The 13605-nt window shown below is 40.5% G+C and overlaps 1 protein-coding gene and 1 long non-coding RNA gene across 13 annotated transcripts in view; one reads left to right on the top strand and one right to left on the bottom strand.

The window, feature by feature from the left end:
- Nucleotides 1-13605, top strand: part of LOC117954416 — a 305368-nt gene that overhangs the window by 229819 nt on the left and 61944 nt on the right. The window lies entirely within an intron of this gene.
- Nucleotides 1-13605, bottom strand: part of LOC117954404 (adhesion G protein-coupled receptor L2-like) — an 84856-nt gene that overhangs the window by 23200 nt on the left and 48051 nt on the right. For 8 of the 12 annotated variants that reach the window (XM_034888175.1, XM_034888167.1, XM_034888168.1 and 5 more), the window contains 4 exons: nt 6640-6936; nt 5333-5433; nt 3363-3548; nt 1941-1979 (listed from right to left, as the gene is read on the bottom strand). In XM_034888175.1, the coding sequence (XP_034744066.1) occupies nt 1941-1979; nt 3363-3548; nt 5333-5433; nt 6640-6936 (623 nt within the window). The remainder of the gene's footprint in view (nt 1-1940; nt 1980-3362; nt 3549-5332; nt 5434-6639; nt 6937-13605) is intronic. The other 4 variants (XM_034888169.1, XM_034888170.1, XM_034888179.1 and 1 more) reach the window with 1 other exon arrangement.

The raw sequence follows: 13605 nt of genomic DNA, 5'->3' as shown, positions 1-13605 counted from the left end.
TGGCTGCTTAGAAATTAAGTGTTAACGAGCAGTTGGACAGGTGTACCTAATAAAGTGGCCGGTGAGTGTATATAGACCGGTACGTAGATCCCGCACCGCTGCTGTTCAATGAAGCAAACGATGTGGCTGCCATATTGGTCCATAGTGACCATACCTCCTAATGTTTGTCTATAAAGGACAGTGGTCTATCCATAATTCAAATCAGAATTTCTTGCTACATTTTTAAACTGTTTTTGTTTTAGTTTGCTTAGTTTTGACTTTTCTTTCGCATGAACATCCAAAAGCAGGACAAAAGTCTATGCTTTTCTATTAATCTTTATGGTCAAAACGGGTCTTACTCCTGACTAAGATGGCAATGGCGGCAGAGACGCATCTCAGTAGCCGCGTTGCGGCATCTACATAGATATATCTATGCCACTGAGGCTCATGAAAAGTCATACATTTTGCAGTTAGGACAAATTCCATTTTTGACCTAATCATAGCACTGGATGAGCAGTTAAAGGTTATTGTTCAAAGTTACAATTCATCCTGAGGGGGACGCAAAAGTCTGTGCCACATTTTATGGAAATCCATCCACTAGTTGAGATATATTACGCTAAGGGGAACTCCACCAAATTTACATATGTGAAATAATATGTACAAAGCATTTGTGTCTCCAGAGGGACTGGTGCAATTTTGATAAATTACCTCACGTGATGTCACTTAAGTCATTATCAGTTGGGGCAGAGCTTTGTAGCCCACTCCTCAGATCTGCCCCAGACTAGCAGCCCAAGGCTATATTAGTTGCATAGTTGCAATTACTTGCATAATATGCCCAAATATCTGCCTTACCTGTTGGCAGTTGAGCATTGTGGGTATTGTAGGTGCCAGGTTTTAACAAGAAAAAAAAATGCATGGTATAAAAAGATGATGGTTCTTGTTCTGTTGCATTGGTTTTGATATTTTTTTGTGACTGATATAGCAGTGCAATGCTAAATCGGTGGAGCACTCTTTTAAAACCACAAGTGTCAACCTCATGGTGATGCTAGAGGAAAAGTCAGGACATAATAAAATACATTAGGATTCATCCTCTGGGCACCATAAATGTTTATTTAAAATTGTATGTCAATCCATCCTACAGTCGTTGAGATATTTCAATCTGGACCAAAGTGGTGTACTGACAGACTGGCCAACATGACCATCCATTCAGCCATGCTGCTAACACAGCTAAACAGGCATTCTTTAAATCAGCTGAGGGAAATGCAACACTCTTTTGAAGTGAAAACAACTCAACTTTATATACCCCCTGAGCCACTGAATTGTGTAAAGCCATGCAAGGCATCTCCTCCCCAGTGTTAACACCATGGCCTTGTCTTTCAGCAGAACCTAGCTGAGGAAATATACTCCGCGCAGCAGAGGAAAGGTAAAACGTCTGGAGGATGGATAAAACACAACTGCAAGGGATGAGGAGACTTTTTTTTGATAAGGGGACAGGGGAGACTAAACATTGTACAATGTAAGCAAGTGAAAATTAAGCACACTGCCACTTTGATCACACTTCTGGCTGACAGGGAGATGTAATTACGACCATGGGAAGGCAATTATTCACACGACGTATGAAGAGCCGACAAGAGAGACAGAGAGAGAGGAAGAGTGCGGCAGGAAGCAGGGGAGAAGAGGGAAAAATGAAGAACGATGTACAAGTGATAGCACACAGAGGAGGGGAAACAAGACAAAGACAGAATGATATTGAGGGTAGCATCCTCAGACAGACTGAATGACGGGAGAAAAGACAGCGAGTCAGATGAGGAAGCAGCCACATCTTGTAAAAGCAGTTCACCAGGCACATACTGTAACAAGACAATCTTGGACATGAAGACAGACAGTGCTGCATGCTGCCGGTCAGGGGTTAGGGATTGGGGTAAAAAAGCAACACGGAAAGCCTACAGTAGTAGTTATACCTTCATGTACGCCCTGCATGTCTTCTCTCTTTTTTGAAGCTTTTCCACACAACAAGAGGATCAAGCACAAAAGACAGATTGTAGAAAGAGGTGGTAAAAACACAGGAAGCATTAAATCATGCCACGCACTTACCATGAAGTACAGAATTAATAAAAAGAAAGAAAGGCACAGGTCTATAAACCACAACCTTGAAATGATCCTACAGCTCTAAATGCTTTTCAGGGGAATTCTAAATATGAATCACAATATAGTGAGGGGAAGGGATGAGAAATGCTCAGTAGTGTGGAGGAAAAAATGCTGAGACTAGATTCTGATGCTCCCCATTAACGATGCTTTAAAATACAATGAGAAGATAAACAATGAGGGATGAGGTCATTTGTATTTCATGGCATGGAGAGCAAAATATAGTAGCTATTTTGAAGAACCCTTTGTGTTTGTAGCTACCTTCTCCTACCTAATTGAGTCAAAGTGGAGATAATCACATACTGTAGGCGTCACAACAAAAAGATACAATTTTCTTTGTATCCCGATTACAACTGACACATCATAAACACGTTTTCTTCAATAAAGACCAGATTGCTGCCATAGACACCCCCATTTACCGCTTGTCAATTTGTGGGAAAGGGCTGCGTGTAACTTTAAGAACCATACCAGTGTTTTAGCTCGTTGAACACAAACCATGTGTATATGATTTCTAGTAAAGAAGACACTAAAAAAAGCCAATAGAACTTGCAAAGCCACGGGTATGGTGCTTTAACTTCTGTCATTGTTGCTTGTCATCAGCCAATCTCACACTGTTGTTGTGATGTACAAGTCAGTGAGAAACCTGGAAGCTCTTATCTTCACATGCGTAACAGCAATGCAGCTGTCTTGAACAAAAAGGCACAAACAACGGGCATCATTTGGGTGAAAATAACCTTGTTTACAGAACAACTGCTGTCAAGAAAGTCTGAATAATAATGTAATTTTGTAACTGTCACTCATCTCTCCATGTGACTGCCTGCAGCTGAAAGATGTAAGTAAGTCTTGGGCCTACTCTTTTCTTGACAAATGCCTGCAGAAGCTCCAGGAGTGAGCAATTCCACACTTGTCAGCAATGAAGTGTTATTCTTTGTGTTGGTGGGGGGCTCATGGCCATTAGCTCCTTTAAGGTAACACTGCCAGGTAAGTCTGTGTTTCCAAAGCCGGTAATTACCAGGAAGCTGCAGAGGAATGAGCTTCCCCTCAGGGCTAGACCTGCCTCCCTAGCCAGTGAACACTGTGTGTGTCCAAGAATGTGTGCATGTGTGTGTGATTACATGTGCAGGTTTGTGTTTGTGTGTATTGGTAGGCATCCTGTTAATGAATGTTCTGAGTCATGCTGACACAGAGTTGGAGCAAAAGGGGAATGAAGTTTATGCTAAACAGGAATTTCACAGTACCTTGTTGAAGCTGCGACCAGCTGAGTCCTTCTCGCTGGGCCTTAGCTCCTGCAGCTGAGCATCCAGGATATCCACGAGCTGCTCCATCAGGCGCACCGAGGAGCTGACGTCTCCGGCAAACACCGGGCCCTGTGTGTGGCGTGCCAGCTCATTGGCTAAATTAGCAGCATTTTCGCCACTTCGAATCTAAAAACAGCAACGGGGTAAACAAGGGGGTGTCAGTGAAGCGTCATTGAAGAGGCCCTGAGATGGTTCTGCAAGCCGAAGCTAAAATAATGAATCCCACACACTCCACAGAGTCATAATCCATTGCTTGTTCAGAAGGAAAGAAAGGCATTGTGTGCAGAATGAATAAAAACACTGGGATTGATCACAATAGCATAACTGTAACACACAAGCTAAAGAAACTCTGAAAAATGTTAAGCTGTCTGTGTTTGTATTCTCATATGTGATCAAGTCCAACCTGCCTTTACTGGGCTGACCATATATAGACAGTATATCCTATATATACTTATATTCATGGTATTAGTATACAAAAATTAATTAACTTCCATTTGGTGCTAAGAGGAAATGAAACACACACACACACACACACACACACACACACGCACACAGACGCGCGCACACACACACACACACACACACACACTCACACACACACTCACACACACACTCACACACACACACACACACACACACACACACACACAAAGAGAAAGCTAATGCAGCGTTAATGTCATAACATCCAGGCAAAGTCTAATTCCGAGTCGGATGTATCAGACATTTTTGGCAGCTGGGATATCTCCAACTCGGCAAAAGAAGAACTACAGGATTGTCACGTGGCATAATGGCTGCAACACCACCAATGTTGGCAATAACATCTAAATAAAATTAAGTATCATTGCTAATACAATCAATTCAGCCAAGTGTACTGTTTTGAATCTGATTCACTAGCTAATTAGCAGCAAATATTTAGTAATAACAACATATAACTACATTTCTCTCTCATTAAAACATGGACAGCTCAATTCAAAATTCAAGTTTGTAATTCACTTTAACCACCATTGAAATGTAATTTTAGTACACAAACTCCAATCTCAGACTAGCTCCCCAACGTTTTGGGTCAGTTGCCAAAGCCCTTGATAGTCATGGGCGCCTGAAACCACACATAACATGCAATTATCCCATTCTTCCCATTGTGCCAACATGGAATGGATGCAGCATAGTTATGTTTTCAAAGAATAAATGATTATTTTTAAAGCTCATTCTGAAGCTGTGTGATCACCATCAATTTAAGTTACTTACGTTGATTTGAATGATTTGCATCTCAGAATAGCTTATATGAAAATAATGTTAACTATACACACTTAAAAATTAAGCCGATATGCTGTTTCTTTAGAGTGTTTTAGACTTTTTCAAAAGCCTGCATATAATTAGTAGTGCATGGAATTGAGGCATAGTTCTTAAATTAGTCACATCTACATTATCCAAAATGCCCACTGCGAGCACCCAGAAACCCTTTCTAAACCTGCTGTATGTGCAAGGTGTTTTTCAGTTCAAGTGAAATCTCTTCCTTAATATTCAATATTGTGCATTTGTTTTGCAATATGGTTCTTTCAGGCTTGTTAAACTGTTATCTGTGTGAGTCCATTAGATTTCTACCTGCATGGCAATTGAACATCAAAGCAAAAAAAGTCAGTGAAGAAAGCAGCTCTGGGTCTTTGATTCTCAGTAACTGAGAGCAGAACTTGGCATTTACTCCTGATAGCTCATTTCTCTCTGCTACCACGCTGTATTTAAGCCACAAATAGCTGAAGTATTTTCATAATCTTTACCCTTGACCAGTTCTCTGCTGGTATAAGAAAAACAAAGTGAGCAAGTGAACGGGTAAAACATTCCTACTAGATGTTTGATTTGGACATTTTAGATGTTTGCTGCTATATTTTGTAATTGACACATTGCTGTTTTACCTTTTGTGCCACTTGAGTCACCCAGTGGGAGGTGCAGTTGCTGAGATCTGGGCCTTTGGAGCACCAGGTCCCTGTCACAGTGCAGAGGAAGGAGGCGATGCCTGCAGTACCACACAATAAACACAGCAGTTGGAAAGAAGCCAAAACCTTGCTCAAAACACTTCTTTTTTCTGCTGATCACTCATTCACATCAACTCTTTGGTGCAGAAAACTGTTGCCAGGAACAACCACTTCCAACAATCTGAAAGGCTGCTTTGTAAAATTAACACAACTACAACAGAGAAAATTCCAGAAGGCATACTAAAACAGTCAGGTTCGTACGTAGCTTGAACAAAACTGACGGGAAAAAACAGTGGACTCTGGTTTGTTATTGTCTGAAATAGTCTCAATGCTATGCATGTCTAAATAAAATAAAAAGTACTAATGATGACACCCCCACTGACAACAGCAACAATATACAGTAGTGTAGGTAATCTAAGACTCATTCCCTTTTCACCCCCACAGTCAAAACCTTGTCTCTTTTTAGCTTTCCTCCTCCAATGACCCCACTTTATATTTTGACAGTTCTGTCAATCTCTGTGATGAGGTGTTGAGGTATCTGATGAGAGATTCCTGTGCAAGTATCATTGTCAACTCATGGTGTATAACAGCCCAATGCTTCGTTTACTGCTGACTTCCTGCACTTCAAGAAGTTACATTAAATGTGAGACATAACTGAGAATATACTGCCTGAATGTAATTCAGACCATAAGTAAACACTGGACCTTGGTTCCTGCCTTCTATTTCATAACATCCCAAATATTGTTCATCATCTTCACTGTGTCTGTGCTCTGTTAGGGATGTAAAGGACAACAGCATTTTTCTCTCTTCACACACCCAGCCGCAGTACATGGAGGCAATATGGAAATAGTACACCTAGTGAATAGGCACAGTTTTTGAAAAAGACAATGAAAGAAGCTGTAGTATAAGCAGTCCATGGATGTTCTATATATCGCTAGCATCCGGTAGGCACAACAGTGGGTAGAAAAAAGGTTTAGATTTAGGTTTAATGGAGTGTAAGTTTAAAGAACATTTTACATAAAGTTATAACATTAGTATTATGTAGAGTGAGGCGGACATCACAGCAAATACAATCCCAACAGGGAGATGCACGACGCTGACGTTGGGTTTTCCCTACTTTTTGCCACAGCTAATAAATTAACCGGACTTCTTTTTGTCGATTGATGGATGTCCTCCAAAATGATCAGAACCAAGTATTTAACCAAGCCATGTAATATCAAACACTAACACACAGATAGTGGGCCTACCTCTGGTCCCTTTGGGGCAGGGCCTCTCCACAGTGCTTCCAGTGTGGGTCTGGGGCCAGTCGATGGCTCTCCTGCGGGTCGTCTCACAGAAGCGCCTGGGTGTTGGTGGCAGCTCAGGGATGGTGGGCTCTGCTGTCCCTGAGCCACGATTGTCCTGAAACGGATCCCTCCCATCTCTTGGATCTGCTCCTGCTACAGTGGTGTCACCCTGACTCTTCACAGTGGACACAGCGGTGGTGGTGGCCACAATAGTCTTGGGTATGGATGACGAGAACGAGAAATCTTCACTGGTTGGCACTAGAGTGAGAGAAGAGTGAAGCTGTTAGAGCTTGAGTCGTGAATGTTCGTGCTTTGAACTCCCATTTTTTCCAGCAGTAGGGGAACTGCAATTGTTTGGAGTCCCGTGGCTTGTTGGTATTGCTAGTGTTACTGCTGCCCATAATTCCTGGAAATTAAAAGCTTTATGCAGCTTAAACACATCTATCTCTTGCTATTTTTAGTTTACTTAAGCCCCTAAATAAGACAAGCAGTGCTGGTCGGGCATCCCTTGACAAAACACTGATTTCCTTCTAACAGAATCAGTACCTTGGGCTGATTAAATGTCAACAATGAAGACAAAGCCTGTCTGCATTTTACTTGTTCTGCCTAGTTCATCTCTCTCACTTTGATAAAGCTAGTGTGCAGAAGGAGAACTGCACTGCTCCGAGCGAAAAACATACATCAGCAATAATGCGATTCCACTGTATTCAATCCACGTCTACAATTCAAAGCAAATCTATGTGTAAATGTGTTGCATGCACGTGTGTAAGTGTGCTTGTGTTTGCTCCATTACTCAGGTGTGTTCCTGCTTAAGACCACCGATGGATAGCTGCTGCAGAGAGCCTGGAGATAGGAAATATGGACTGTTGACTAGATAGACTAGGAAATGAGAGCAGAAATAGGAAATCTATGAATTGCATACAGCATAAATAACATAATAATAATTAATACAAAGAGAAAACAGTGAATATTTGTATGTGCGTGTGTCTACATGGATATACAACTCTTCTGTATGAATGATCACACATTTTTACCCACAACCACCTGATTGTATTTAGAGAAAAAAACAGCTTTCAACAATGAGGTCTACTGTTGTGAAAGGCACTATAGTGTTGTCTTCATGATCCCTAGGTGCTTCTGGGAAAATGCAATATCATCCTATCTGACACTCCATCATCCAACACGTATCTCCATTTCCTGAGAGAAAACGGTGACACAAGCCCACATTTCATGTTTCACACTAATCAGCCAGTCAGGAAAGTCTTTACTTTTTCATTCCAGTGAAATATGTTATTCTGTGTTTAATACAAAGCTGATATCTGGCGATGAGGTCTGGAGGCCACAGCTGGGAGGAAACAGTGTTCCTGTGATGCTTATTATTAAAAAAAGAAACTAAACCCCCCAACCACCCTACAGTGTTGGTTGAGTTGTGACATTTTACTCAATGACCTTTTCCCCTGGCAGGAACCCTAGCTAATTAACTTACACTCAAGTCCTTGTGTCTGTCACCCACACATTCACAGGTTGGCCAGGTTGCATAAGTAACAGCTGACATGGGCGGTTAACACGAATAGGAAGATATAAGTTTAGCACAAAAAGTAAGGAAATTTAATGGTCATCCGCCAGTGAACAGCATGAGCAGGAGGAGCCGGGCTGTTGTGGTTCTTCCACACGCTACTGAGGCTCCTGATTGTGAAAGGAATAAATTGTTAAATTGCCAATATGTCTTGTTTCTTCAAACTTCAATCATCAAATCCACCAAAGACCAAATGAGTCAATGGCAGAATAAGCTGCTTGGCATTGGCAGGGAAGATTTGGTAAATTTTTCATGGGTGCAACCCACATACTCAGCGCTGCTGCTCATCCCACAAATGCATGTTCCTTTCAAATGGTGCCCCACTTGATAGGGAACTAAATGTTATGATGCCATCATGGCAGCTCTTTTCTCTCTTGTTTGTGTGATTCGTCTGTTTTCCTGTTTGTTCGCCCTCATGTTTTTTCCTCCTGTGTCTGTGAGTTGTGGCCTGGCTTAGTTTTTGTAGGCTGCGTCAGGTGAAGCCCATTCCCTAATCATCCCCCGGCAGTACTTTAGGCCTTCTCTGTGATCCACTCGTCTGCAGATCGTTCAGTCTACTAGTGTGGTATTGTTGTAACTCCTTGCTCCTTGTGTAAATCTGTTTTCTGGTCCACATGGTTGACGCCTCAAACAAAAGACACTGATTCAGTGGGCACGCTCTGGGGAGCGCACTGCACCCACCACTGGATCCCTTGGACAACCCCTTCTCCCTTGCACTATTACTGTATATATATATTGTATATACTGTATGTATCTTTATTAAATCACTTAAACAGATTTCCTGTGTTTCACGTCTGCTTTTGGGTCCAACCTCCAGTGCCGTTCTATAACACTAAACAGGTTTTTTAATTGTATGAGATTTATTGCCAAAAAGCATTAATAGGAAATAATCTATCAAACACAAATGTCCTTCCATAAATTTCCTTCCTTTTTTTCGCTAAGTTTAGCACAAAAAAACTTTGTTTAAAAATATTCAAATATGTTGTGTACTGCCAGTGAAGATTTTTTGACTTAGGAAAAAAGAGATGATTCATAGGCTGACTCTGTTGATTCAATATACGCATATAATGCAATACAAGGGCAAGTATAATTGGGTTTGAGAATATTAAACCTCTCTATACCTGAGCAAACTCCTGCTTTTTCACTGGCTAATATAAGCCCTAATATGCATCTGCCTGTAACAGCTTGCTTGCATCACCTGAATAACCTGCTCCTGAGACCACATTGCTCTAACTCCTGAGCTCAAAGCCCTCTACCACCCACACTTCAGCATAAATTATCATACCGTACAGAGACACATTTTGTTCTGTCTTGGCATTTTTTGTCACTGCAAATTCTTTTTTCTTTTATATTAACAATAGCAGTTGAATCACTTCAGAGATGCTGCAGTACATGTTAGGGCTGCAACAAATTACAACGTTCATTTTCAATTAATCTGACAATTATTTTCTTGATTAGTCATTTAGTCTATTACATGTTGTATACAATGTCAATCACAGTTTCTCGGAGCACAATGAGAAATCTTTAAAATGACAGAGAGTCTAAAACCGACTGAAAGTCTCCTCTTCTAGCTTTAACAATCAAATAAAATGTAATCAGGAGGGGAACTGAGATGTTGATTTTAAGACCAGATACAATCTTTGTGGCTTTTTGCAGTCAGCAAGTCTGGGGTTGTCAGAGTGTGATTGTAAAGGGAGAACATCATATTTATTTAATACTACATCAAGTAATGTCAGATGTCGAAAGCATATGTGGGTTTATTTGATGTCTGTGCTCCATGCGCCCTACAATTTACTTTTGATTGCAAAAAGCAAATTCCCCTCCAGTGAGATCCGTGTGTCCTCTTATGGCACTCAACCAAGAGAGGGCTGCACCAATTAGCTGCCATTTCTCTCAAGAGGCAGTGAAGTCACTCTTTATGGACAATCTGACACCAAAGGCATACTGTTGCCATATGCTGAATAATCCCTCTTGTAAATAATGGAAGAGTTTGAGATTGAACACTTGACAAATGGCTATCACCAGAGTCAAACCCTGAGTGTGTAAATTAAAACAGAACTAAAAGAAAGAAAAACCATTGTGCAAGATCATCAATCAAGACATCAGAGATGAAGCAGAATTAGTTTTATCACTTCCTAGCCCCCAGAGTCATCTGCAAGGAAGCTGACAAAAACTATTAAACCATAATCAGATGATTGGTCTAGATATTCAGTTTGCCCTTGCTTTGGCAGCTTACAATGCTGAACTAAAAGAACATTTTATCTCAAATTACACACACAGTCAGAGCAGTAAACATTATTTAACTGTCCATTTCAAAGCCAGGATAAATAGATCATAAGTCATCTAATACCTAAAGAGCAATGGCAACTCAAAGCCAAATCAAGCTGCTCTTAATTGGTTTAAATTTTTAAGATTAATCAACTACAATGCTAATTCTTCCAGTAAAATGACAAATAGACAGATATAGTTGAAAGGAAATATTGAATAGGCGGAGCTCAGTTATTAAACGGTGAAAAACAATCAATGTGTGCTACAGTGCCCTTTCTTTTCCTTTGGAATTTGTCCTTGAACTGAAAAGCACCAGATTGAGCTGCATACCATCTAAACGGTATGAAATGGTGAGCGAACGTCCTATTGTCGATCCACATTAAAAAGAAAAAAAACAGCTGTGACAGTAGAGAAATAGAGCAAGGTAAATATACTGTATGGAAAATATAAGGCTATAGCCAGTAACTGGTTAGTTTAGCTTAACATAAAGACAGGAAAACAAGAAACAGGCTAGCCTGGCTCTCTCCAAAGATAACAAGATCCAAGTATCAGTATCTCTAAAACTCATGTTATGCATTGTTTGTTTGTTGCATACAAAAAGTGTAAAAATGACAATTTACCGTTTTATGGTGGGTTATGTGCCGTAGCATTTCCTAGCCAGGACCAGTTTCTTGCTGTAGTGGGGTTGCTTGGCAACTGCTCAGAGCTAATTCAACATCCGGAACAGTACTACTAACCCCCAGTAAAACAGTGAATTTTGGTTGTTGCACTACATTTTTTGGACGGATTAAACAAGCAAGATGTAAAGTGTTAATTAAGGTGCGGCGCAAGTTACTTGAAAAATGTAATCAATTACTTATTACTCATTGAAAAAAAAAGTAATACTAATTTCTCAAAAGAAAAAGTAATCGTTACATTATGTGTAGAAATAAAAAATAAAAAAGCTGTTTAACAAATAGTCTACATTGAGGAGGTATTTACTGACCTTGAACAGCTAGCTTAAATAACTAATTGTATTTTGAAAGAGTATTCAGGACATACACATTACTGAGTTATCAAATTCTTTTTACACATTTAATTGGTGAGCTTTAGGTACTGGTAAAATTGATTTTGTTACCTTTGTGCTAAGCTGCTGGTACTTTCATATGTACTTTACAGACAGAGTTTTATTGATCCTCTCATTTAACTTGCCCCGACAAAGCAAATAAATGTATTTACCAAAATGTCCCAAACTTTTGCTTTAACCAAACAATAGGGAAGTTGCCACGCTGACGGTGCTCGATAAACCACTATAAGTAAAGACAAGATGTGACTACATGTGTGTGGGTCTTCATATATCTTTATACATTGTGCATTTGAGCATGACCTAATAACAAGGCTGTATCAGAGATAAGAACTGTGTGAGAGCTACAGTTGGTCTTTTTTGCCTCTTTACCTAGAGCCAGTGCTGGTAATTAATGACAGGGAAACAAGTCCCAGAAGACATGAATTTTACATTAGGCTGTTTATATGCGCTCATGCTGTTCTGCTTCATCCAGGCCTACGTGATAAGAGTACAAGGCTTGGCATGGAAGGTGCAAAGTCACAAGACAATTCATCTGCCATTTTTTATCCAAAGCTGTGGAATATGTCTTTATTTCTGCTAGATGAAAAAACTCCAACTGTTGAGAAAATGTTGGGGGCCTCACTGTTTAATTACCAGTGGTCCTTTAAAGAGCAGTAGACAGAAAAAGCTCTGCCGGACGTATCCTGTGTCTATGCGGTTAATTTATGAGGCCTGCAACTTGGTAATGTGGAGCAGGAAACATGGCATAGTCATAACTAGACGGTTTAAGTCAGAAGAAGGTGGTTCACAATAAAGACTAAAACACATGTGCAGACAGAAATACACTCAGAAATAAAGAAATGCAAAGAGCAAAAACAACCTACAACTCTGTCGTCTAGGCCTAACTTAAACAATTTCCTGCCATAATCTTGCCAGCGTTGATGCAAGGCGAGAAGCAGAACAATTAGAGCTCTTGCAAATCTCCTGACTCCATTACTTCAGCTACTATTTTTGCTGCTGAATATAATGCTTCAGAGGGTGGAACACAGGCTTAGTGCATGATACATCTATAAATGTCCTCTGTCTTGACGGCTGACCTGGACTCGTCGTTCAAAGATATAAAAGCCTGTGCAGCGAGGTGCACAGCTGAGTTTAGCTACAAAATGGCTGAGCAATAAACTGCGTTGTGATGATCGATATCTATCATGTGGCAAGCAGGATATGAAATACTGGTTTTGCTTCACATTTCAATTAAGCGTAGAGCTCATTTGTGCTCCCTGCTACTGGATTACGGCAGTGGGCTAAGCCTTTTGGACAAAGCCATTCATTTTATGCCCCTTGTCTTTAAGGCCTCAGATCAATGCAACTTCAAATACAAATTAATTTTCTCCTTTCGCTCCTCGTTAGTTGGAAATGCTCTTGGCGATTGCAGGCTCCTCTGATTGTTTTTGTTTTTAATTCATTGGACTGAAATCAGTTAATGCCTTTGCACATCACAGAGAATACATTACTGGTGTCCCAAGTTTTCTAACGACGCGCGCTTTGGTGGGCTTTATATTGGCATGAACCTCTAAGGAGGTGGACTCTAAGTATTGATCATTGCTGTTTTGTGTTCACAATGCATTAGCAGGGAGTAGACATTTTGTTTCAATGCGTGTGAATTGTTTGGAAGAATAAGCAGAAAGATCAATATGGGAAAAGATCTTAGCTAATCACATCAACCAGGGCCAGAATTAAGAGACCTGCAGTGATACAAACACTGTACACAAGGTAAAGGAAACTGCAGACAAGTTGCTAAGGTCAATTATTTTCTGCTTTGATCACTTTGCTAAAACTCCTTTATAAACCCCTAATCCTGCAGACACTTTAGCACCTCTCTGCATGAGCATTACAGCCAAGGTTGATGCTTCTGACAGAAAAGGACACAGACACTCATTGTGTTCCACAAGTTCTACAAGGGAGAGAAATACACTGGGTTGGGTGTTCGAGGTAACACTCTGTGGTCGATGAATCTTAATGGGCACAATTAATTTCCTTT

This window comes from Etheostoma cragini, chromosome 12 (genome assembly GCF_013103735.1).
Source record: "Etheostoma cragini isolate CJK2018 chromosome 12, CSU_Ecrag_1.0, whole genome shotgun sequence".
NCBI lineage: Eukaryota > Metazoa > Chordata > Actinopteri > Perciformes > Percidae > Etheostoma > Etheostoma cragini.
Note: the sequence above shows the minus strand (reverse complement) of the source record. Positions and strands in the feature narration are given on the sequence as shown.